General features: G+C 39.0%; 1 protein-coding gene and 1 long non-coding RNA gene across 4 annotated transcripts in view; one reads left to right on the forward strand and one right to left on the reverse strand.

Annotated features, from left to right (window-relative positions):
• SYPL1 (synaptophysin like 1) lies at nucleotides 1-26,094 on the reverse strand. Its single transcript, XM_059397024.1, has 5 exons — nucleotides 25,893-26,094; nucleotides 9,849-9,970; nucleotides 8,205-8,412; nucleotides 3,084-3,269; nucleotides 1-1,458 (listed from the first exon to the last, which is right to left on the reverse strand). Exons 1-5 carry the CDS (start codon nucleotides 25,959-25,961, stop codon nucleotides 1,324-1,326), a joined length of 720 nt encoding a protein of 239 aa, XP_059253007.1. The 5' UTR covers nucleotides 25,962-26,094; the 3' UTR covers nucleotides 1-1,323.
• Nucleotides 24,270-27,334, forward strand: part of LOC132016025 (uncharacterized) — an 8,059-nt gene continuing 4,994 nt past the window's right edge. For all 3 annotated transcript variants that reach the window (XR_009403864.1, XR_009403863.1, XR_009403862.1), the window contains exons 1-2: nucleotides 24,270-25,576; nucleotides 26,819-26,944. This is a non-coding gene — a long non-coding RNA (uncharacterized LOC132016025). The remainder of the gene's footprint in view (nucleotides 25,577-26,818; nucleotides 26,945-27,334) is intronic.

The following is a 27,334-nucleotide window of genomic DNA, read 5'->3' on the forward strand; positions in this document are numbered from 1 at the left end:
CTCTTTCTTTTAACTTCTTTATTAAGTTTGTTGCATCAAAGATATACATTCTCATATTGACAATTCTTGTCATGAACAAACGCAACAAAAAATAAAGGCAACAGCAAGGTGTGCTTCACATATAAACAATCATGTGGTAAGAACAAGAAATCCCTCCCTGTACAACAAAAAGATTAGGAAGCAAAATGTGAATAATCCCTGTATTCAGAATATACCCAAATGTGTGTACAAAGACAGTGCACCCATAATACAGCTCACTTAAATTTCTCTTTATGATGCATAATTCCTTAATGATCTATTTATGAAATAAGAATGAACATTAAGAAACATGAACTCCAAATTGCATTTATTTTCACAAATATCAATGCTACACTCAAAATAGCAACTTCATTGAATCTAAATGTTAAGTTTCCAAAGTAAAAGGCAAATCTTAATTTTTTTTTTAACCCTGTGAAAGGGTCTGCAAAAACAGGTGGCTTATTTTACTCCACTTGCAAGGAGACCATGTCTCAAGCCTGCACTTAAGTAGGATGAGCAACGAAGGACAGCAAACAAATACCACTGAGAGTAATGCCCGTACGTATGAAAATATCTAGCTGAACTGTGTTCTTTCTACTTATACAGCAAGTCTATTAAACAACCAGCATAATGGAAGCTTATGCCTCACGCGACAGAATCACTAAATTAACTATACATCTGTTAGAAATTTCCAAACCCCGTTCCCCAAAACAGTTTTAGTACACCTATTAAGTACTGTAGGTCGCTTAGGAAAACAGAAATAAAACATACAACCAGTCTTCCCAATTAAAAATTTTTCATACCATATAAACAATGTTCAGATACAAATTCTGAACTAAATATGTTTTTCTAAATATGATTTACGTAATCAAGGCTTTCTTAAACAAAGACAGGTTTTAGGTATATGATCTGTACAAACTTACAGTAGTGTCTATTCCAAATAGAGATTTTCTTCCTATTATGATATGAAAATGTAACTCTTTTCTGAGTGAAGATATATGTTAAGGCTTAAGGTGTAAACACTTTGGAAGGCAAACAACTTAGTAAAGAAATAAACCAGTCATTTAAAAATGTGTATCATCTCATAATAGGCCCCTGAATTTTCAAATTTACATGTGAGAATACATTTACATCTTAAATTTCTAGGAAAGGCATAGGCTTTATATAAAAAAGCAGCAAAATTTTAAACCCACCAATTTATTGAAAAAGCCATTACTTTTATTAGAAACAAATAATGCTTCTCAAGATGTTGGCAACAGGTCATAGTATAGACGTATATTTCATACAGTGTACTTCTCCTTTTAATTACATTCCAGAAGGAGGTGGAATACCTCCTTGGCTGTGGGAAGCGGAAGTGCTTGATGGACTGTGTAAACTGGTCTCTTTGTACACAAACCATGCATTTCCTCCCCAAAGTATCAGATTCAGAAAGCCAAAGATCTAAGGAAGAGAAAAGTAAACATGAAAATCTATTATTATCTACTTAAAAATTTATACCCATCTTAGTTTTCCTTTGAATATTTAACATTTCCAGGCAGTATAGCATTATTTCAATTAAAATGTAAACTACATGTAAAGTAGAATAAAAAAAGAAGACTTTCCATTTCAATGCCAAATTTGTACAGATAATGACTACTCCCAATGAAATAGAGCTAACGTCTCTAAATCTGTAACATATAAAATTACAACTAAAAGAAAGCTTTATCTTTGCATGCTCAACATTACCAAGAAAATGGGATTAAATCTGAGAAAAATAAGCAAAACCCTATTATTACTTTGCAATTAGACTTTAGTGCTTTCAGGTGAAGAGGAACAGGAATCCATGCTGCCTTCTTTTGGGGGCTTTCACTTTTCTCCATCTGAATGGTTATAACCTGCCCCTGGGTATCTCTTCCTATATCCTTTCTTTCTCCCCTACCGCTTACTATCTCTCCTACTCCAACAGCTGCAGCCAGAAGAGAAAAGGAGTCACACAAGATCTTTACATCACATCCTGCATTAATCAATGTAAAAGGAATTAGTTTTCCCAGTTACAAAGCTGACAAGATAAAAGTCTCAGAGATGAATAAACTGAAGTTACCCTTTTTTTGTATTTTTTTTCCTCCAAATATAAGAACAATAGTGACTTATATGACATAAGACTGAGGTAAAGAGCTTGAGAGTAGTATCATACTACTGAAGGCCAAATGCTTTATGTTTTTTGCAAATTCATGTACAGAAACATTTCTGAAACTGTCGATCTCAGATCACAGTCAATATAAATGCAAAAAAAAGACACTTAAATCACAAAGTGGTAACACAAAAAATTTGACCAAATTGCCTTACAAGGTATGGTGGCTTTATCCATGGAAAAACATTTTCTTGAAAAGATAGAAGACTTCCTTAAACATAATATATGCTGTATATTAAGAACATATTTTGTAATACATTTATCCGTATTTTGACAAAACAGATTAAATATTATTTAAATTTATATATACCAATTTTTTTTAGATCACTTAAGAAACCATAAAAGTACTACTTTCATAGACCTAGAGCAGGTCAGACCAGAGAACCGGCACTAAGTTGGATCTGGTCCCCACCCTACTTGCCAACTTACCAGCTGTGTTACCTTCAGCAAATTAATACATGACCTACATTTTTTTCCCAATTGGAAAATGAAGATAATAATCCTATCTCCCACATTCCTCTTTGGGTTACTGGATAAGTTAAACGAGATGAGTGTAATGTAATGCCCTTAGCACAATGCCTGACACGTAGTCTTTATAAATGTTAGTGATGACTATTAGTGCCTTTCAGGCTTGCCCAGTCAATTTTAATGAAAAGAAAGACTCAATCACGATCTTGTTCAAACCTGTTAACAAGTAATAATTTTCCTGAAAAACTTTTCTCCATTGTTATAAAGGTAACAACTATCTGGTAGCTAGGGTTCTGATATCTTAGCAAACATGCAAACAATACATTCATCGAGAGATAGATTAAAATCTATTGCTTTCTTTTATCACTAGTAAGGTTTTTGGTTTTTCTAAGTGAAATAAAGTATCTTATAAAAACCGCATACGTACCACAGATACATTTAAGGATCCCATACTAGTCACAGAGCCAAAATAACACATCACTTCTTGACCGCAAGGCTTAAGTTCCTTTACAATGCCATGACCAGTAGCTATTTTAATATCTGTAAGAGCTTTAGCCCAGGCTGAAGTGCTCACCAACCACAGAAAAGTGGCAACAAGAGTAACAACAAAGTCCTAAAGTAAAAAAAAGTATGAGTTAATGATGAAGAGTTAATTTAAAAATACTATACTTCATGATGGAACTGAGATCACAGTGAACTCTATGGTACTGAGAAATGGCCTACATTACATACTTTATAAAAAAAGGTCATAATCAGCATTGGACACATCGCTGTTTAGCATGACTAGCATACTGCCTGAGCAGTGAACAAAACTCAGTCATCTACTCAGCAGTCTAAGATTTTGACACTAGAACTCAGTTTCACATAGCCCTTACCACAGCCTTGACTAAGCCACTCACTGCCCGGATCACACCGCACACCCTGTTATCACCAAGAACTCTCTCCCCTCATAATCCCAGTTTCACCTCACCCACTTCCCAGTCTCATCTCTCTTTCCAGCGCATGCTCCTTTAGGCACCCCAACTTGAAAAATCCTTTGACTCCGCTGAGACTACAATCTTATTTTACCACTTTACTGTCTCTCAACCTCACTTGGGCTCTCATTTCCCGTTTAATTTCTATTCTAAGGTCCTTCTTACAACCCCTTGCACACACTCAACTCCCTCAACTTCTCCTGCTTTCTCGTACTTTTCTGGCAAAACTCTAACTTCAGTTAAATCCAATTCCCCATGACTGGAAAGAATTCAAATAAAAAACTTAAAAAAAAAAATCCAACTGTCTATGATCTGGATAATGAAATGGTGAAAAGCACGAATCTAGGATGACTTGATTCTTTTGAAATTCATGACCCTAAAATTTTAAGAATACTCATTATATTAAGGACAAAAAAATTTAATAATCGCTCAAGGCATCTTCTCACTAGTAATTTCCTTCTAAAGTCTTTGCTATTTATTACATTTCCAAGAACAGGGCTAAAGTCCTAAATATTCTGGACAATTTCTTATTGAATAAGATGAAGAAAGAAAAAAAATGTATTCTCTTTACTCAATCTATTTTGCTGGGGAACTAAAATTTTGTTGACCAGCACTGGTTACAAAAATCTAAAGACTTTTTAAATAATGCATTTGTATAATATAAAACTTCCTTTAAATTAACCACCAAAGTGGGAATAATGTAAAATTTCTATCTTTTAATGTTATGTATTCTTAGCATTCACCCAGAGCTACAAGTTCTTATACATCTGCAGCAAAAATCTCTGCAAGCTCAGAAATGGGTTTTGGAGCTTATCAGAAAAGTGGTTCCCTATCCCCATCTCAAATAAATCTGATTGGTTTTTAATTGCTTTTTCCAACCAGCTTTTAGTCATTTATTGAGACTGAACACGAGTAACCACTTATGACATACAGAAACTCTACTATATATAGCTTGTCCACCAGGTCAAGATGGCAATGAATAAATGGCTTGTGATCAGAGAACCAAAACAATGACTAATTTTACAAGGAGGTATTTGCATTTTGCATTTGAGCTTTCCACTGCTCCCGATACTCTTTTTAAAAAAATGTAGATCGGGGCGCCTGGGTGGCTCAGTGGGTTAAGCCTCTGCCTTCGGCTTAAGTCATGATCTCAGGGTCCTGGGATGGAGCCCCGCATCAGGCTCTCTGCTCAGCAGGGAGCCTGTTTCCCCCCCTCTCTCCGCCTGCCTCTCTGCCTACTTGTGATCTCTCTCTCTCTGTCAAATAAATAAATAAAATCTAAAAAAGAAACCATGTAGATCAAAGAAAAAAGGACAGAAATGCGGCTCCCATGTTTTGCACTGTCGGAGTACTCTGCTTTTCACTTCTGCACTCAGCTGTACTTTCGCTGCAGGTAGGTATTTTCTAGAAACAGAAATTGTGCTGGAAACACAATGCCTTTTAGAAAACTGATAAACAGTATAGAATTATCACACCTTAAACAAGTTCCCTCTGGGCTGAAGTTCATAGCTTTGGCCCATGTATGTCAAGTCCTTTTAATTTCCAGGTTTCTTCTTCCAACTTCCTAATTAAAAAACACTCTTGATGTTTTTCTGACAATGCTTTTTAAACCTTCTTTGCTGTGGTACGCCTGGGTGGCTCAGTTGGTTAAGGGACTGCCTTTGGCTCAGGTCATGATCCCAGCGTTCTGGGATCAAGTCCTACATCGGGCTCCTTGCTCAGCGGGGAGCCTGCTTCTCCCTCTGCCACTATGTCTGCCTGTACACTTGCGCGCTCTCTGACAAATAAATAAACAAAATCTTTAAAATAAATAAAAATAAAAAAACAAAAAACCTTCTCTGCTGCTCGCATGACATTCTTATACTTCAAAAGCAGGGGAACTTTTCTGAAAATGATGCACAGAGTCACCTTAGGGTGAGGGAGAGGTGGGAGAAATGAGGGCCTCTGAAGATCATCTCTGTCATACTCAGGACTCTCTTTTTAGGATGCGGCCCACCCACAGTTCTGCAATGCACCAACGGTAGCTGCCTTGGTCCCACCAACGAGGTGGGATAGGATTCATGACAGGTGTTTAGGATTTGGGATACTTTATCTTTGTTTGGTTTCAGGTTTTTGTATATTTCTGATTCTCCGCATGGCCTAGCACCCTTAAGTTCCTGCTATTTAAAACAAACAAACAAACAAACAAAAAGCTACATTTACTTAAAAAGGGAAGTTAAAATGCCACAACTGAAATGCTCCTAGAAATACCTTAGTAGAGAATTGAGAACATTGAGAAAAAGGCATGTCCTCATTAACAAAGTGTACTTTTAAAAAAAATGTCCTATTTGGCTATATTTTAAATTTGGTTTCTCAAAAAAACTTTATATTTATATGGTTAAATTAAAAGTAGAATTCAAAATTTAATTTAGAAGCTTGAATTTTTACAGACAAGCATCCTTTATATACTGTATCAACAACAACAAAAAATACTTAAAGGGCTAGTTCTGGATTATCTATAACCACTAACTGATCACTCCAAGATGGAAAATTTCTTTTGATCTTCTGAATGATGCACCTAGATCAGTTTTACAGTTTTTAATAGAAAAACCCTCTACAAAAATAGATTTAGGTGCTGCCTTAGAAAGTGTGATTTTAAAAGTTCACTAAACAAAATATGAAAAATAAAAGGCTCATTCTAGAGTTACTTGAAAGTTTCCGGGATAATGACAAAATGGCAAGAACTGTCTTCATTTAGTATTTAAATTATAAAGAATTTTAACAGGAGATAGTATCTATATGATAATCACAATTCCTTTTTTTTCTCCTTCTCAAAGTAGGCTCCACAGGGGGCTTGAATACCCCTCCAAGTGCAGGACGTGAACTCAGGACCCTGAGATCAAGACCTGAACTGAGATCAATAGTTGGATGCTGAGTTTGATCAGCATAAGAGTTGGATCAAGAGTTAGCTGACTGAGCCACCCAGGTGCTCCACAGTTCCACCTACCCCCCACACCTTTTAAAAAAATTTTATTTACTTGATAGAGAGAGAGGGAGAAAGCACAAATGGTGCAAAGGGGCAGAGGGAGAGGGAGAAGCAGACTCCTGGCTAAGTGGGGAGTCTGAGATGAGACTTGATTCCAGGACCCTGAGATCATCATGACCCAAGCTGAAGGCTGAGGCTTAACTGACTGGGCCACCCAGGTGCCCCTCTACTTTTCCTTTTTAAGTAAGTCTTGGAAAGTCTACAGAAGTTACAGATTCTTCATATGTAATTTCTGTTGGTTAAGCACTGCAAATTAAAATAGTTGATGTCCACCTTTTTGAAAGACGTCCAAGAAAATATTTTATTAAAACGTCAGGTTTAAGAATCTTTTCTCAGTTACAAGAAACAAAATAAATAAGAATTTTAGCAGATTGTTTTATTCCTTACTTACCATTTGTATTCTTATGATCCAGGCAGCAAAAATTAAAAATAAATAAGAAATAAAACCCGTTATCTTATTTAATAATTTTTTCATACCCAACTAGCCTTCCCTTTAAAGTAACTTCACAAATAATCAGATGACAGAGTTTTCTCAAGATATAAATGACTGGTATCTCAAAAGCACCCCTATTCTCCCTTCAAGTCAATAACACTTGATACTGACTTTGTAGTTATTCTATTGTTATGGACTTCTAGCTTAAAAGAACGGCTTATATGTATTTGCACCAATAATCCAGAGGAGATTCTACTACTTAAATCTCGGAGATTATTTTTATTTCTAGCTCAGAAGACCCTGAAGCCAAGAAAGATGTTAGAGGACTTCAAATCCAAATCCTTTGTTTCCAACCCCAAGATTCGAAATTAGCTCATGAACATCACTAGTGAGCATTCTCTAATTCTTATATAATTATCTGAGTCAGATTTTAAATTAAGGAATTTAGGGATATAGATCAGGAGTCAGCAAACATTTCCTGAAACGGGCCAGACAGTAAATACATTTGGTCTCTCTCACAACTACTTATCTCTGCCACTGTATTATAAAAGCAGTTATAGACAGCATGGAAATGTTTAGGTATGGCTGTGTTATATGACAAAAAAAACTTCATTAACTAAAAAAATAAATAAATAAAACCCACGATGAATCAGATTTGGCTATGGGCCAGTTTGCTGATTTTCGATGTTGACTATTAAGCTCAATAAAACATTGCACAGACATAAAAGAGGTCTTTGAGAAAAGAGAAAAAGGTAGAACACCATCATGAGACTACTACTATGGTCAGCAATTCCCCAAATTAAAGGCATTAATTTCCACTTAATTTCTCTACCTGCAACGTAATATACTCTGTATATCTGAGATCTTTCCAGGTTAAAGTGAGACTGAGAAACAGACCTCTGTATGCCCTAGAGTACAGAGGTGGTGTTGCAAACTGGTGCAAAGAATCAGGCGCAACGTGACAACCAGAGAAAGCTCAACCTCATGGCAAACACAGATCAAAACACGTTCACCTGGTTTATGTCACAGATTTTCATTTCCAGCCTAAGAAAATCTACATCAACTCCAAATATAACTTACATACAACTTTTGTATAAAAAGAAAGTGTTTACTTACAATCATGGGAAGTTTTCGACTATCCCGATACATGCTCGTATAACCGAGATAGAGCAGAAGAGCAGCAATGCAGTAAAGGAAGACAAAGACTGCAAACGTCACATAGAATTGTGCGGAGGAAGAGTAATCTCCGATAAGCACATAACTTTTCCAATTTACATCACACACATTTGCATCTGGATGTGCCTGAAATGATGCTTCATTCAACCTATTAAGAAAAGGCTCAAATAAATTTGTGAAGGACTTGGGACTAGAATACTGAAACGACATTTCAAAAAACACTTCCAAAATATATCACAGACATTTTCCTTTGGGGAGAAAAAGGAGAAAATTCAAATATTTAAATTAAAAATTTCCTAAGAAATATACATAAACTCTGCCTTACAACTGGTTTATGATAGACAGACTATAGATTCCATTAAATACTTTCACACCCAGAAACTATCTTTCTGCAATAAGAATTTAGCAGATTAAGAGAGCTGATACAAAAATCTGCAATTTGAGACACGATATTCTGTTCTAGGAGGCAGAGTCTATGTGACTAGCACCAGGAGAGTCAATTATGATTCACATTTTAACCCTAGATTAATTAGCTGCTAACTTGAGATTGTTTTCAAATTTCCTTATCTATAAACTACAAAAACACTTATCACTAAATGTGCCATAACAGTTCCTCATATGGGAACTTTTTAAGTGAAGGGCTGGGAAATGGAGTGGCAATGACCAGGCCCTTACTATCTGATGTATTTTTACTTTAAGGGTATATTTAATCATCAAAACAACCTTAAAAGGTAAAAGTTCTGGGGCGCCTGGGTGGCTCAGTGGGTTAAAGCCTCTGCCTTCGGCTCAGGTCATGATCCTAGGGTCCTGGGATCGAGCCCCACATCGGGCTCTCTGCTCAGCGGTGAGCCTGCTTCCCCCTCTTTCTCTCTGTCTGCTTCTCTGCCTACTTGTGATCTCTGTCAAATAAATAAATAAAATCTTAAAAAAAAAAAAAAGGTAAAAGTTCTCACTCAATGGCTAGAGATTTCGAGTCCTAGAGAGGTCAGGTAAGTAGTACATGGAAGAAGATTTACACCATGGCTTAAACACAGGACATATTCAATAAGCTTTTCAATAAACACTTAAGTTAAACAGAAGAATTCACAAAATACTCATTTTCATCTTAGTAAGAAAATAAAGAAACAAAGAAAAACAAACTCCTTGCTTTAAATACATGCCTTAAAATTATATAAAGGATACTTATTTTTTTAGTAATTGCAAATACACGAGAAATTTAAATTTTTTTAAGCTGTGACTGCTTCCACATCATGGCTTCTCATGCTAAGGTGATGGAGCAGTCACTGTTTGTTTTTAAATTTTCAATTCACTGTGGGATGACAGAATAAAAATGTCAAGGCAAGGTCATATGAAAGTTTCTAAATGCTTCCTCTTGTTTTCCGTACTTAATTCCTCACAGGCCAGGGACACAGTCTGCAGACAGACACTGGTCCACATGGCACATTTTGAAGAGCAATGATCACCACTTCCAAATGAACATATGTGCAATTTAAAATTTTCTCCCCCCACACAAACTGCTGGAAATCTCAAAAAGTCAATATGAAAGTAAATATTTTCAACTATAAAAACAAACAAATATCTTACCTGAATGGATAACCAAAAGCAGCTGTAATCGTTTTATTTTCATGAACTTTAGCGCAAGTCACCTGAATTTCTGTTTTGCCCTTAAAACCTCCACAGGTGGCAAAAGCAAAGATAGAAGCAATCTATACAAAGTGAGACCAAAAAGGGGGGGAAGAAGCATTATTGTACCCAAAACATGGGTCATTAAAACCTAAATATAGTACTAAAAACAGGCTCACTAACGTTCTAGAAATTCTTAATTACAAATTAAATGCAGATGCTGAAAAACACTTAAAATTTCACTTCCAACTGTCAACCAATGGTTTTCTTTTCCCCTGAGTATAATACAGAAGCTAGTATAACAGCCCATATAATAATTCTTCTGTTCATACTGCAGTGTACCTACTAAAATATTAGTATGAAATTCACATGAAGTATTATTAGTATCAAAATCAAAAGGGGGTGATTCGGAACTATTTTTAATGGTAACTGTTTAAGCCAAGAGACTCCTAAGCAAAGAGGAGATGCTATTTCATGAGTTTGTATAATTTCACATTTGAGTATTTCAGTATTTCCAGGTCTCAAAAAGTACTTGGAAATTTGTTCTCCTGATCATGCATATACTTAAAAAAGAATGCAATGTTCTTGTAAATGCTATACATAACAGGAAAAAACTGGAAGCTTCCTAAATTTTGATATGAAATCAAATAAAATGTAATTCATTCATAGGATGGAACATTATGCAGTCTTCAAAAAGTTGGCAAATATTTAATGATACTGAAAAACATTCATTACAAATAAAGTTTGTTTATGGGGTGCCTGGCTGGCTCAGTTGGTAAACCATGCAACTCTTGATCTCAGGATTGTGAATTCGAGCCCCACACGGGGTAGAGCTGTATTTTAAAAAGTTTATTTACACATGCATTGCTCATTGTGTCTATGCCTAGGCATATGATGCACATGGGCAAAAATGTATCAAAATTTCAACAGTGGTCACCTCTCAACAGAAAATAAAAATAATTTCTTTTTCTATTTGAATATTCTAAATTTTCTACAAAACAAAACAAAAAAGCCAATATACAGTGTAGTGGCCAAAAGCTCAATCATTCAGCAAATTCTGATAGTGCTATTTAAAAAACATATTTGGAATCTGATCAACATCATCACAACATACTGATGTAAACCACCATTATTACCTCTTGCCTGAATTATAAACAAGAGCCTTCTAAATAATCCCGCTTCCGTCCTGTCCCTCCTTCAGTCTACTGTCACTATATCAACCAGGGTGATCTTTTAAAAATACAAGGCAGAAAACTTTACATCCTCTGCTCAAAATTCTCTAATGGCTTCTGAGTTCTCTCTGGATAAAAATCAAAGTTCATATTATGGTTTACCAGATCCTTTCTTCTCTTAATAATTCTGATCAGACTGCTACTTCTCCCCTTGTCAAATTTCTCTATATAAAAGGGTCTCCTTGGGGCGCCTGGGTGGCTCAGTGGGTTAAAGCCTCTGCCTTCAGCTCAGGTCATGATCCCAGGGTCCTGGGATCGAGCCCCGCATCAGGCTCTCTGCTCAGCGGGAAGCCTGCTTCCTCCTCTCTCTCTGCCCGTTTCTCTGCCTACTTGTGATCTCTGCCGGTCAAATAAATAAATAAATAAATAAAATATTTAAAAAAAAAAAAAAAAAAAGAAAGGGTCTCCTTGCTATTCCTTAAAGATAAGGGGTAAACTTCTCCTACAGAGCCTTTGCACTGGCTACTCTTTCTGCCTGGAATACTTCCTACTTCATAGCTCCCTGTTCCAAAAGAACTTTATCAGAGAGGCCTTTCCTAACCACACTACATTAAGTTATAATGCCCTAACCCCACAGTATTTGCTCCCTTAATTCATGCTGCTTTATTTTTCCGCCACTGTAATTACCACTGCCTATTAGTACTCAAGTATTTGTCCGTTTTTCACTGGAACACAAACTCAACGGCAGGGACTTTGTTTTGCTCAGGGTCACATTCATCTAGCAAACAGATAAAATTCAGTGCAGGTCTGATTCCAAAGCCTATACTGTTAAACACTGATACAATGCCTCTCTCGGATTAATACAGGGCCTTGAATCAGGCCATAACCAGGATCACAACTATCAAGATTTTTTTTTTTCTGTAAAGCAGAGATACATGAAAAGGAGTCTGAGGTAATGTCCAGTACACAGTTTGGAATCTTCAGTTAAGCGTTCATAGGTAAAGACAGAAGAATGGATACTCTCTACATATAAATGTTCATGAATGAAAACAGAGGCCACAAAATTGGGCATATACCCATTTAGGATTAGAAAACAGAAACAGTTATACAAATTTAACCAATGGGACAATAAGGAGGCCAGAAAGAGACCTATGTGTAACCAGATAAATTCTAACAAAGCTGGCACTGCAGATCACCAAGAAAAGGAGTTTGGTGGTTTTTAAAGATATGTCCACAAACTCTGAAACTCCTTCCTGCAAGAGGCAAAGATTAATTTTCCTCCCCAGTGTGGATGGCTTCTAGTAAATTGAATATGGTCTAAGGAATGGGAGACATCCATCCTTTCCAAGACTAGGTGATAAAGGGACTACAATTTGTCTTTCTTTCTCTTCTGAAATCACTGGCTCAGGGGGAAGCCAGCTGCCATGCTGGGAGGATACTTAGGCAACTTACAGTGAGACTCCTGTGATGAGGAACCACAGACGATCAGCAACCATGTGAGTCTGCAAGTGTATCATCCCAGGCTTACCAAAGGCCGTGTGAGTGAGCTGGGTGCTAGAGATGACTCAAGCCCAGCCAACAGCTAGACTGCAAACAGGGAGACTCTGAACTGAAACCCCTCAGGCTAAACCGCTCCCAGATTCCTGACCCACTGTCTTAAGAGCTAAGGTTGGGGTAATTTATTATGTGGCAATAGATAACTAATACAAAGAAGGACTTCAATAAATGGTCCAGGGGTGCCAGGGTGCCTCAGTTGGTTAAGTATCTTCTGCTTAGGTCATGAGGTCCTGGGATCAAGCCCCATGCTGAGCTCCCTGCTCTGCGAGCCCACTTCTCCCTCTCCCCTCTGCTCCTGCTCTTTCTCTAATAAACAAAACACAATGGGGGTGGGGGGGAAGAGAAAAAAAAAAGGGGGTCCAGATGGGCTAAAGACAAATGCAAAATGCCGAGTCTTTAAAAAATTTTAATGTAAAAGAAAATTTGTGACCACAAAGGAAAAATTTCTTATGATTAAAAATAAAAACACATACTAACCATAAAAGATGGTTAAATGCAACCACAAAAAAAGAACTTCAGAAACCAAGTCAGCTTTTGAACATAAAACAAGCTACAAACCAGGTCAAAGTATTTGCATAATGTCACGAAGGATCAGTATCTACAAGTACATAGATCTGAGAGCAATTCTCACCCATGTGTACTACAGAACATGCACAAGAATGTTCACAGTGACATGGTTTATAGTATCAAAATAGAGAAGAACTGGAGCAAAAGGAAAAAGGATAAAACATAATAGTATACACTTACAACGGGAAGTTTTAAAGCAATAAAGATACAGGAACTACAGCTGCCCACATCAATGTGGATAAAACCTAGAAACCTAATGCTGAGTGGAAAAAAAAAAGTTGCTTACGTTTCATACAGTATGATGCCATTCTTTAAAAAGCTTTGGTTACTTATCTACACCACCCCTGCCATTACACTATTTTTGTTTAGGCCCTCACCATTTTTCACGGGGACTAACCAACAGACTCTTCCTCTCATTTCTAATCTCTTCCGTAGCATGGGCTCATGGCTGTAGAGCATTTTGAAAATGGATTGTCTTATGGCACCTGGGTAGCTCAGTTCTTTAAGCATCCGGCTCTTGATTTTGGCTCAGGTCAAGATCTCAGGGTTGTGAGACTGAGCCCTGTGCAGGGTTCTGTGTTCAGCGGGGAATTTGCCTAGGATTTTCCGTCCACCTCTGCAAACCACAAACCTCCCCATGCTCCTTCTCCCTCTCTAAAATAAAATAAATAAATCTTTCAAAAAATAAAATAAAAATGGCTTGCCTGAATTAAGATACCTGTAAGTGTCAAGTAGACAATGAATTACAAAGATTTAGTATATAAAATGTAAAATATCTCACTGGTAACTGTTTATATTGACTACCTGTTAAAACAGTATTTGGATTTATAAATAAAATATAATATTAAAGTCAATTTCACCTGTTTCTTCTCATGTTTTCAGTGTGGCCAGCACACTTAAAATTATTATGTGGCTTGCATTTGTAGTCTGCATTCTGTTTCCATTGAACAGGTGCTTTAGAGTGATGTCACACTGATCTGAAATGAAGATCTGGTCACATTACTCCCCTGTTTAAAAGGATTTCCTCAGTAACTTTCCAGAACTAAATTTAAGAAAAGAAAAAAATCTCAAACTTCTTCATTTGTCCTAACAGGCATGGCTTAGGTACACTCAACCTTATCCTTCCAGATTTATACGCACTGTACTCACGGCCAGGTACTATACAACTCTGTTGCACTGTATTACTACTTACTACTGCCCCTCAAACACATCCTGTATTTACAGTGTATTTATTTCTTCTGCCAGGATTTGTCCCCCGCAACCCCCTCAATTGTTCTCTGACAAGCTCACCTTAAAGGCCCTACCCAGTTTCTTAGAGCAGAACTATTCTGTCTCCTGGGCTGCCATAGACTTGGGTTCATTAACTCCAGTATAGGCATTTTTCTTGTGTCCTGCCTTATTTTAAAAAACAAACAAAAACAAAACCCAAAATAAAAATAAAAACTAGTTTCTAACTAAATACAAAAATCAGTAGGGGCACCTGGGTGGCTCCGTGGGTTAAGCCTCCGCCTTCAGCTCAGGTCATGTTCTCAAGGTCCTGGGATCCAGCGCTGCATCGGGCTCCTTGCTTGGCAGGGAGCCTGCTCCCCGCCCCGCCGCCCCCCGCCTGCCTGCCTCTCTGCCCACTTGTGATCTCTCTCTCTCTCTCTCTGTCAAATAAATGAATAAAATCTTTTTAAAAAATTAGTAAATAAATGGCATACTGTACTTACTGCTCTTAAGCACAATGCCTTTCCCTGTCCCTTGGCAGACTGTCATGTCTTTGCACTTGGTCTTACTCAAGATTTTCAGTTCCTACCTAGAAGGAGGTCTGACACATAGCAAATGCTCATTAAATAACTGCTTAATTAAAGAAAAAACCAAATTCCAATATTATACAAATAAAATTGTATTTCAGGTCACTTCAAAGCTATCTTTTTGTTACAAGGATAAATAAATGTCATCTTTGCAATTCTGGTCTTTATCTCATGGGAAAAAGGGACAAGATACACACTTTTTACTTTATGAATTACAAAACAACCTGAGGGTAAAGGATCTGTCTCACTTCTTCCTCTTCTCTACTGCTGTTTTGATTTAAATTCGAAGTTATATATTGGCAGCTCAGGGTAAAACCTGGCCTACAGATAGTATTTGCGTGATCTTCCCAGAATTCATTAAAAAAAAAAAAAAAAAAAAAGGGAATTTATTGTCTATTTTAATACCAGCATACCGCACATAAAATTTTGATTTACTGCTTACCCTTTCTGTGGGGAAACTAAAAATACAGCACCATCAGACCCATATTCCCATAAGCAACAACCACGTGGAACTGAGTGACAGATGACATGTAAGACAGGGCATGTGCTTTTTCTAGACTGTTGCCACTCTACGGTATCAACAATCCTCAGGATGCATGTTAGTTACCAGGAATCAATGAGCTTATACTGTTGTTTTTCTTCCAAGCAGCTTGTTTCACTCACTTACTTTATGTGGCTGGTTCCTATGCACGCTTCAGTTTGTATTCCTTGTCCAAACAAGGGAGTACTGGCATGCTCATTTCTACTGCCTCACCACTTATGAAATGCATTTTCCCATTCCTCTCCATCCCATGAAGAATGGCTAAAACTGTTAACATGAAATTCTATATGTAGAGGGCGCCTGGGTGGCTCAGTGGGTTAAGCCACTGCCTTCGGCTCAGGTCATGATCTCAGGGTCCTGGGATTGAGTCCCGCATTGGGCTCTCTGCTCAGCAGGGAGCCTGCTTCCCTCTCTCTCTGCCTGCCTCTCTGTCTACTTGTAATTTCTCTCTGTCAAATAAATAAATAAAATCTTAAAAAAAAAATTCTATATGTAGAGTAACTAATAAGAATCTAAGGACAGGATGACAGCAAGCGTCTACTCAGGTCAAATGGTTCCATATTTCATTATGACAGCCTCAAGCTGCCCAAGAAACAGCGCCACTTAACACTACCCACCAGACCAATACCAGACACAGACACTAGAATTCTGAGGTTTGTAACTTTGAAGTTAACATTTAAGCTTGGTTCTCTAGAACACTACTTACTCTCCAAAATAAACGGTAGTAGTCAATTAACTGGTATATGAGAAGAAAATATTTGAACTTCTATTTACATTAGACTTAAGGAATTAATCACTGCAACCCATGCTGGATCTGCGCGTCCGAGTCACATGTCAGTACCACATGCTGGTATCCTGAAGGCAGGAGGAGTCCCATGACATGCAAGGACAGTGATACCTTCACCTATCCTTTCCCTTTTAGAGTTCATGTATTATAATGTGAATGTGCCTAAGTGAGTTTATGGAGTAAGTTATCTAATTTTAACCAGACCAACCCAGACCAATGGCTTAAAAATGTCTTCAAAGAAACTACAGACTAATAATACAAAAACTCACAACCCAAAAGAGAAAATAGAAGTATTAAACCCCTATATGTGCTATATTCATTAGCCACATTCCAAGGAAAAACAGATTCTACTTAATCAGATCACAAGAAGATGGCATATATATCTACATATTTATATATCAGGTGAGTGTTGAAATAAGGATTTAAAAATACGAATGAAATTTACCCGAAGCATATAATACGACTTTAAGATACTGACATACTGGGGTGCCTGGGTGGCTCAGTCAGTTAAATGTCTAACTCAGCTCAGGTCTTGACCTGAGGGTCATGAGTTCAAGCCCTTAGCTCACTTAGGGGGAAAAAAAAAAGATACTAACACAGTAAAATATCCATCTAAGTTATGGATGCATATTGGGGCTCTATGCATAAAATTTTAGATAGGCTTTCATGATAAAAAGAAGTTTGGAGACCCTTGGTATTTTCAGTGAGTTATTTAGCCTATAGTCAGAGTTTAAGTCCTCAATCCTATTTCTAGACCTTGCTCAACTCACTAATGCTTCTTCAGAGAACACTAGCACTCCTCTATATATGGGTATCTTTTACAAGTTTCTGACTGCTATTGGATTTCATCATTAATATGACGTCATTTACTTAAATTTCTGTCCAAGGTTTTGTCTAGAAACTGACATAATTGACATCTTCAGAAATAGGCCTAAAAGTACATTGTATTTGAGTGTTTATACGCAAATCAAATGTATGCTCTTTTACTAAATGAACCACTCAGTGATAAAAATGTACTATCATGGCATGTTTGCCTTTATAATCAGTAAGCTTAGATGCTTAGAACCAAAGCACTGATTTTTATGAGTTAAAGTCCTCATGCATTTACTAAAGACACTCATTTTATTTGTTTATTTATTTATTAAAGATTTTATTTATTTATTTGACAGAGAGAGATCACAAGTAGGCAGAGAGGCAGTTGGAGAGAGGGGGAAGGAGGCTCACTGCCAAGCAGAGAGCCCAATGTGGGGGCTTGATCTCAGGACCTTGAGACCATGACCTGAGCCAAAGGCAGAGGCTTAACCCACAGAGTCACCCAGGTGCCCACATTCATTTTTATTTTTTTTAAAAAAATTGTAAAAAAGATTTATTTGACAAAGCATGCACGCACTCATGCACAATCAAGGGGAGCAGCAGGGAGTGGAAGAAGCAGGTTCCTCGCTAAGCAGAGAGGTTGATGAGGGGCTCCTAACCTTAACCCAGAACCTGGATCATGACCTGAGCAGATGACAGATTCTTAACTGATTGAGCCACCTAGGAGCCCCAAAAGACATTTATTCTTAAAAATTTTTTGTTATCGATGCTGCTATTTCAGTTTATTCCCACTATGAACCAAGCACTTAAAGTCCGGTACAAACTGCTTCAGCTTCATTCTTCTATGATCTCCCTCTGTGTAAAGTACAATCCTAGAAAGTTCTAAATAGCCTGCTAGTACGGTTCCATAACCCTTAGGAATTTGTATCATGAGAAATTAACTGTTCCTGCTGGAGGAAACGGAAGTTTTTTTTGCTAACTCTTAACTATTACATGTTGAAAATATCTTTTCTAAAATTTTATTTTTAAATAATCTCTATGCCCAATGTGGGGCTCAAAAATCACAACCCCAAGATCAAGAGTTGCACGCTCTACCCACTGAGCCAGGCAGGTGATCCTGTTGCGGGCACCATTACGGCACCCTCACCCTTAAATAATTGTTAAGCTAGTGAATAAGGAACTAGAAATCTCTGAGGAACTTAAATATATTTATTTTAAAATCATTTCAGACTGTACTACTTTTACGTTTTTTTGGAGTAAATCCGTATCTTGATTGTTGATCTGGCTGGCTGTCCTGAAGTGCATCTGTGCCACTGATTTTTGAACTTTTAAGTGAAAACTAGTTTTCTTCATGTGTTTTAAGATATCTGGTGTAGGCTCGAATTTACAGTTTTTCCCCCTTTTTCTGTCCCTGTCTAATAGTTTTACAGTCATTTCTACATGGTTGCATATACCACATCTTAACAATGGGACCCCCAAACTACCAACATGTGAGAATACTGAAGTGTTCACAAATTCAGATCTAGAGCTAGTGGCTAGGTTGATTAAATTAGAAGGCTGTATCTCTCTCTTTCCACCTGCTTAAGTAACTGGCTCTCTATAAGCTATAAATCCAGACAATAGGTTGAAGCTTTTTTCTGAATATATTACCAAGATCATGGACACTCCTTTTTCTACCCATATTTTGTTTCATTTCTGGTCCCCAGTGATGGTTCTCAATTCTCAATGTGTGTGTGGTCTGTGGTGCCTTGGGAGTACCCAAGACTCTTTCAGAAAATCCATGAGGGCAAAATTATTATTTTTTTTTTTCTTAAAGATTTTATTTATTTTGACAGACAGAAATCACGGAGGCAGAGAGGAAAGGAAGCAGGCTCCCTGCTGAGCAGAAAGCCCGATGCAGGGCTCGATCCCTGGACCCCGGGATCATGACCTGAGCCGAAGGCAGAGGCTTTAACCCACTGAGCCACCCAGGTGCCCCCCAAATTATTTTTGTATTATTAAGATATTATTTGCCTTTTACACATGTTGACACTTGCACTGATTTGAGCAAAAGCATTCGTGGGTGAAACTGTTGGGCTTTAGAAAGAATAAACAATAGCATCAGGATTATTTCACTGTCCTGCCCTTAGAGTTAAAAAAAGGCAAGTTTTACTTGACAATGTCTTTGATGAAGCAGCAAAAATTATAATTTTTATGAAATCCTGACCCTTGAGCCTTCTTAATATTCTGTATGATGAAACAGGATGTACAAATACGTTAACTGCACGTAATGGTCGTCTCCAGGGAAAGCATTTAAAATAACTGAGTTATACACTGAACTTTTTTTTTTTTTTTCATGAAACACCATTTTTTACTTGAAAGAATAATACACAAAAAGTAGTTATTCAGATGTGGATATCTGGCAGATTCGGAAAACCGGTAGCATTTGTTGCATTGGTGCAATTGAAGTCTTTAAGTGAATTATAACTGTGTTTTAAAATAAATAAATGTTCCCTTAAAAGCCTCTGTTTGAATTTCTGATGTGGTAAGTATCAGTAGATACAACCCACACAAACAAAAAGCTCTTTGAAGTCCTCAATATTTAAGAGCATAAAAGGGTTCTGAGACCAAAGTGTTTGAGAACCATTGTATTAGACACTGCTCTGTTCGCTTAATTTCCCCTTAAATTTCCCTTTTATATTTTATCAGGGATTGCTATTTGTATGTGTGGGGTGAGTGTGTATGAGTGTGTGTGTTCTCAAAGCACTTACAACACATATATGTTGTCTATGAAAATTATATCTGATGTACCTACAAGAGTGCTAAATAAAGAGTGATAAATAATTGAGAATCAGGTAGAAAAGCCAGAGAGCAAAGGCATAGAAGTGAGTCTGTAAGTCTATCAATAAGCTCGAAGTACAGAGAGTCCTACTAGGCATAAAATGCCATTTGAAATCTTTTCCATTATGGGAGTAGAGTAGGGGTGGGAAGAGGAAGTGTACCCAAATGGCAGGGCGGGAAGAAAGGTAAGCTTCCTAAAGAGCATTCTCTTATAGACTGATAGCCTAAAAATGTAAAAATAAAGCAAATGGACAAAACATCAGTCTGTATATGCTCTGCCCCACCCACTGTGCAATACAAATAATTTGTATTTTCTAGCGTGCTCCTCTGTGCTATTTTTGAATGATAAAATTAGGATAAAACATGGTCTCTATTTGCAACAATTTTATGTTACTTGTGATGACTAAATTTTTAAGTATTTTTTTTAAAAACTATTGTGTATATTTGAAAGTCTGTTGTTTAAACATATTGATATATGCAATACTCAAAGAATTACTTGTTTTCTTATTTCTTCTTTTTCACACTAATTTTCTTGGATAATAATTTGCCCCAAAGGAATGTCTTGGTGTCTTCTGAATTTGTTTGTTAATTGTAAATATAAAATTAGAAAAAACATTCAAACTTAATAAAAGAATCAAGAACTTGTTTTTAACTCCTAGGATCTTATTATAAATAGTATCTAACAAACAAGGAAAAAAAGTCATTTCAGATACCTTTGGCTTTTGTTTTTTAAACCTTTGATACTCTTTTTATTAATTTATTAAAAGACAATTAGAAACACAAAGGTAGTTACCAAAATGACTAAGAAGAGAGTGTTAAAGAGTCCTGAATGTAGTAATCATAATCATGGACACTGGTAAGATACTACATTTCTCTAACATGGAGATAACAACACTCATAGGTTGTTAGAGGATTAAAGGAGAAAACACAAATAAAGCCTAGCACATACATGTCTACTCAATAAATATGTTATCACATTTGACTAGCACAGACAAAAATACTCAAAGATGGTTAATAATCCTAAAAATTCAACTTAGTTTGTAATTCCTTCTATACTCCTCAAACAGTATCTCTTCCACAATTCCATGTGTGTGGAATGAGGAAGCATATTACTTAGATTAAGGGCTAAATATCTGTTCACCATCCACCCAATGCAAGACAGCAACAAGAAAGTCCAAAACACAGTATTTAATATATATATTTTTTAAAGATTTTATTTATTTATTTGACAGAGATCACAAGTAAGTAGAGAGGCAGGCAGAGAGAGAGAGAGGAAGGGAAGTAAGCTGCCGGATGAGTGGAGAGCCCAATGGGGCTCAATCCCAGGACCTTGGGATTATGACCTGAGTGGAAGGCAAAGGCTTTAACTCACTGAGCCACCCAGGTGCCCCACACAGTGTTTAATATTTTAGAAAGATAAAATCATTTCAGGGTACCTGGGTGACTCAGTGGGTTAAAGCCTCTGCCTTCCGCTCAGGTCATGATCTCAGGGTCCTGGGATCCATGGAGCCCCACATCGGGCTCCCTGCTTCCCTCACCCCTCTGCCTGCCTCTCTGCCTACTTGTGATCTCTGTCAAATAAATATATAAAATCTTAAAAAAAAAAAAAAAAGATAAAATCATTTCAATGAAAAACTTTTACCTAAATACTAAAGATATCTGACTAAAAGTAAGAACCAAGTTAAAATTTGCCACAGAAATATTGAATACATTAAAAAGCTGCTTTGATAAAATTAATCTTTGACTTTTACTTCTGTTCTCTATACATGGGGCATTTATTCTTACCTAAATTTTATACTGTCACCTTGACAGACTTCTAAAGGCCTATCAGACAAATGAAAAGCATACAATTTATCATTTCTAAAGTTTAAAATATGTGATAGGGGGGTGCCTGGGTGGCTCAGTGGGTTAAGCTGCTGCCTTGGCTCAGGTCATGATCTCAGGGTCCTGGGATCGAGTCCCGCATCGGGCTCTCCGCTCAGCAGGGAGCCTGCTTCCTCCTCTCTCTCTCTCTCTGCCTGCCTCTCTACCTACTTGTAATCTCTCTGTCAAATAAATAAATAAAATCTTTAAAAAAAAAAATATGTGATAGGGAACTGAGCAATCTTAAAGGACCAGGAGATACACAGTCAGTCATATGGAGCTCATAGTTGTCTATCCACTGTTTGAGTCTAGTCTTAGAAACACAGCATCTCAGTCCTGAAGAACCTACTAAGAACTACACAAGTACATTATAATCATTCATATAATTAAATATTAACTAGATCATTCCAATAGCCCTACGAAGTATTGTTGTTCCCATACAAGTACAACAAAAATTCAACCTTTACTGAGTACTTACAACACATAGAGAAATAAGACAGTGTCACTGCCAGGCACTGTAACTAGGTGCCAGGGGTAGTTCAAAAAAAAAAAAAAGAAAGAAAAGAGAAGGAATACAACACGCACAAGATGGCGGCTGCAGTTTAGAAGCAAAATGCAACACTTCTGCTCTGGCGATTATAGTTTTAGTCTGTCAATAAATATTTACTGGCATCTAATCCCTTGAAAGTTATATATCATCAGGTTATATCTTAATCTAACATATTCTAGAAACTTGCTAGAGATGAGCTGATTGAGGGAATTACTTTTTTAGTTACACAGACAGTAAACAGCCATTATCTAGATTTTAGATTTGTTTATAAACTTATTTATTAACTGTTTTTAGAAGCAACCTGCCACACCTCAATGCGTTATGAAACTTGACCAATTCATTCAAAACAGATTTAAAAATTCATATGATGGGCCCTTCTCCTCTAGAACCTTGTTTTATTATTCATCCCCTCCCTCCCCCTGTTTTCAACCTCCAACGATTCGCCACCTCTTCTTTCCAGCCAACAAACACATTCAGTTTGTCCCATCTTTCAGATGAGTTACCACCCAAATCCCTCCCACCTTCAAGGTCAAATAGTGCTTTACTCTCACTGTCTTCACTTTCTTACCATACATTCTATTACCTAGCCTATTACCATCTAGTTTCTGAATTTATTGACGCTGCTCTTAAAAAGCCACCAACAGCCTCTGGATTACCAAAACCAAGGTGTGCATTTTAGTCCTTATTTTACTTAACCTCTCTCTTGCACTTCTTGATATTGTTTAATTACTCTTTTCTTTAAATTCTAACAGTGATGCCAAGATGTTATTTATTTTTTTGCATCTTCTTAACCATTTCTTCTCTCCCTTGCTGGCAGGGATCTGCTGAATTTTCCAGCCCATTCTTGCCTTTTTATTAACCTCTGTAGCCATACAGCTAACTGCCTAAAGATACCTCCTTTCCGTGACCTAGAGACCACAAACTCAATACACTCAAAATTGTACTGAGCTTCAACCAAAAATTTGCTTTTCTCCTTAGTGATGTATCTTGACAGAGATACCACTACCAACCTGTTGGAAATATGGCAGTCATCTTAAATATGTCAACTCAAATATGGAGTCCTCCAGTTTCTTCACCGTCCAAGTACATTCTAATTTCTATGCCTCTCTTCTCCATTCCCACTGCAATTAAGTTTAGGCCCTCATAATTTCTCAAGCAACATATCCTCCTTCCTTCAATTATGACCTTTCTAATCCATCCTCTACACTACTGACAAAATGAAAATTTCTAAAAAGTAAATCTAATTATATTATTTACTTGTTTAAAAACCTTAAATAAGTTCCCACTCCAAATGGTAGGAATTCTGGGCTTAAGAAGAAACTATCCAATAACTCCAAATTCTGTACCTACAAAATGTGTATTTCCCTAAAGAAAGAACCCAAGCTATCAAAGATTAACCCCAGAGTATAAACTCCTAACTCTCTATAAGCCCTATGAAACCTTTCAGAATCGTCTCAAACTATACCTTCCTTTCCAGTATAAGTTTAAGCCAACCCCAACTATTTTAAGTTCTCAAACAGGGCTATGCTGCTTCAACTTTTCACATTGTTGAACCCAAGTTTCTCTTTCCCTGGAAAGCCACGCCCTACATCTGCCCTAAGTGAACAAATACTCATCCTTCAAATGTTCTTTCATCTATGAACTCCTCCCTAGTTCCCTGCAAGCATCTGATTTCTCCTCTCTTTCACCCAATACATTTTGCTTATACTTTTATTAAAGTATTTATTGGGATCTCTTATGTAATGGTATGTTGTTCACACGGAAAGTAGTATTTTTTCAAAAAGCTTAAACAGGATATTTTTCAAAATACATCAGACCTATCTATGATCATTAATAAACCTATCACTGTTTTAAAATATAAAGGAAAAACTTATGTCTATGTTTTAACAAAAAACTGACAAATAATGTAAGCACAAACATAAATGGCCTCATTTATTAAGTGAAAACTTTAATTACAAATGTAATTAAAACCCTCAAAGACTTTTTCTTAACTTTATATTAGATAAGCCCAATTAAACATGATTTTCCTCCTGCAAATCCGTATTTTTATATACTCAAAAATTTTTCTTTATATTTGAAAATGGGTTTATAGAACCCTAAAAAGTGAGTGTGTGTGTGCGCGTATATTTATGTGTCTTTTTTTTTTTTTAAGATTTTATTTATTTATTTGACAGAGAGAGTTCACAGTAGACAGAGAGGCAGGCAGAGAGAGAGAGGGAAGCAGGCTCCCCGCTGAGCAGAGATCCTGATTCGGGACTCGATCCCAGGATCCTGAGATCATGACCTGAGCTGAAGGCAGCGGCTTAACCCACTGAGCCACCCAGGCGCCCTGTATATTTATGTGTCTTTAAGGTAAACATTTGTGTGAAATCAGCACTACTTCAGTTTTCAGAGAACAAGTAAAACTCTGATTTTCTTTCTGAAAATCAGCTTCTTGAGTACCCATGTGGGAATTTCAGTTTCTGTGTGACTTTAAAAAAACAGCCTCAAGTCTTTTAACATAGGCAACTGGAAGTTCTTCCTCGTCACTACTCGATCGCTAAAATATAGGGTTAAAGAGTTACGGATGTACATGTCGCTGGCTATAAAAACAACCTGCTTGCACAGTGGACAGATGCCAGCTGCCTACTAATCCGGGCCTGATAATGAGCCCTGAAACGTGTACGAGGCCACGAAATCTGAAGCAAATGTGCGGTGCCTGATGTATTCGCTTAACTCCGCCAAGTGACTGATTCTGCCAAGGTCGAATTAATAAGTCTCCTTTGATGTTAATGATTGAGAGGTTCCCCGGAAAGGACGGAATGCTGACCGCAGGACACTGTTTGGAAATACCTAAACGAACTTGATGGCGACTCCTAGCCTGTGTTTGAGCCGACGCGACGGACTTCGACGCGTTCTGTAAAAGACGCCCCCCTCCCCCCCGCCGCTTGCCTGACCCGCAGTTTATTTTTGTCCGTTTTTAACTTGGAGCCGTCTCAAAAGCAAGCCACGAACGGACTGCTCGGCAGCTCACTTGGAGGAGGCACAACCAGCTCTCGACGGAGCGCGGCCTGCAGTCAGCACCGGGCAGGAGGCACCGGCTGGCCCTTTCCGCAGGACCAGCGGCGGCAGCGCGGGCCCCCAGGTTTCGGTTAGACCGCAACAGGAAGTTTTCTCTTCCCTTGCGGGAAGCCGTGCAACCAAAGAGAAATTTGAACTCCCACACCCGCGGGAGCACCCAGAGGTGAGCCTGGGTGTGGGAGGGCGGCCTCGGCCGGGACCGAGGCGGCTGAGGGACTCGTGATTCGACGCGGACCGCGGCGTCCCCGCCCCGCGCAGGCCCAGCCCGCGGCCTCCCGTCCCCTCCCAGCTGTCCCGACCCTCCCGAGGGCGGCGGCGGCGGTCTCGGGGACCCGCGCGGGGTCGGACGTCCCTGCTCTCGCTCCCGCCGGGGCCCCCGGCCTCCCAGCCGAGGGCGCCGGCCGGGCCCGAGCGGGCGCGGGCGCGGTCACGGTCACGGCGGCGCGATTCCAGGCCTCGCTGGTGCGGGCTACACTCACCCACTCGAGGACCTTGATGAAGCCCAGCGGCTCCTTGAGCGGGTTAATGTTGAGCTGGAAGGAGGACATCCTCTGAGGGAAGGAGGGAGAGAGAGTCAGGACTGCGGGGTGGAGAAGGAGGGGGACCGACGAGACCGAGCAGCAGGGCCGCGAGGAAGGCCAAGCGGGGCGGGCTCTGGGAGGTGGGCCCGGGAGACCGTGGGGCGGGGCGGCCCGGGGAGGTGGGCCCGGGAGGCCTCGGGGCGGGGCGGCGGTTGGGCCGCTCGAGGAGGCGCTGAGGCGGGGACGCGAGAGGGGCGGTGGCGGGAGGCGAGGGTTGGGCAGGGGCTGGAAAGGGGAGGCGCCTCCCCGGGCCGCACCTGGCCGAGGCGGCTGATCCGCTGGCGAACCAAGTAGATGTTGGACGCCATGCTGCGTGCGCCGCGCCCCCTTCCCTGAGGTCCAGCCCCCCGGCTCTCCGTCTCTTCCCGCGCATGTGCGCGCCCAGCCCGCACCTGCGCAGCACGGGCGCCGCCGCGCGCAGAACCTTCGCTCGGGGCTAGTCCCGCGCGGTCCATCCCCGGGCGCGGCTTTCTTCCAGCGCTTGCATTCGCAGTTCCCAACTTGTAGACGGACTTACAAAATATTATTAGAGATGAAGCCACGTTTCAACGCTGGTGTTAGGGGCCTTTTGCCAAAATGGAAAGTTGTTAACAGAACAAGTCGAAAGCGTTATTCATCTCACATACTTACAGAAATTGAGTTCATTGCGAAAATTATCATCATTGGAGGCAGGGTTGAAGGATGTATATCGAATAGAAAAGCGCGTGGGCGGACCGCCTCCTCCTGACTCACCTACCCACTTCCTACCCTATCCGGCGTGTCCTCAACTTGGGGGGGGCTCTAGGTGTCTTTCTACAGAAGGCTAATTCCTGCTCCTTTTCAAGATTCGGCTTAGGTGACGCTTCTCCTCGGCACCCAGTTATCGGACTCCCTGTTGTGACCTCCTTAGCGGCTTCCCCAATATTTTGGGGTCCTTGGAGAGCTGGAGTGGTGGCCTGTTGCCGTGTATGGTAAGATGGTTAACACCGTTTAACACTTAGTAAATAAGGAATTAGCACAGTAGGGTCCCAGTACCACCTTGCAAGCACTTGCCTATGAATTAGGTTTCTTGCCGTTGTAGGAGGGTTTGACAGCTGTTACTGGGCATCTTTCTGAGTGCACCTGAGACCACTGGAAGTGGTAGTCCAAGTCTTCCGCTGCTTCCTTTATTGTTTCTCTTTTCTATTCCGTTTCTGCACTTTTTCTCCTGGCACTTACTTACCGGAGCTCCAATGCAGTGGATCTCCTTTCTGCTTCTCCTGATGCTCTACTCTTTGTATTCTCTTTAGTCCATTTTTTCCAAACTTTTAATCCTGTTTTGCTGAGACCTGGGAGTGGGTTGTGGATAGTAGTGCTCTTTC

Source organism: Mustela nigripes, chromosome 4, assembly GCF_022355385.1.
Source record: "Mustela nigripes isolate SB6536 chromosome 4, MUSNIG.SB6536, whole genome shotgun sequence".
Lineage (NCBI taxonomy): Eukaryota > Metazoa > Chordata > Mammalia > Carnivora > Mustelidae > Mustela > Mustela nigripes.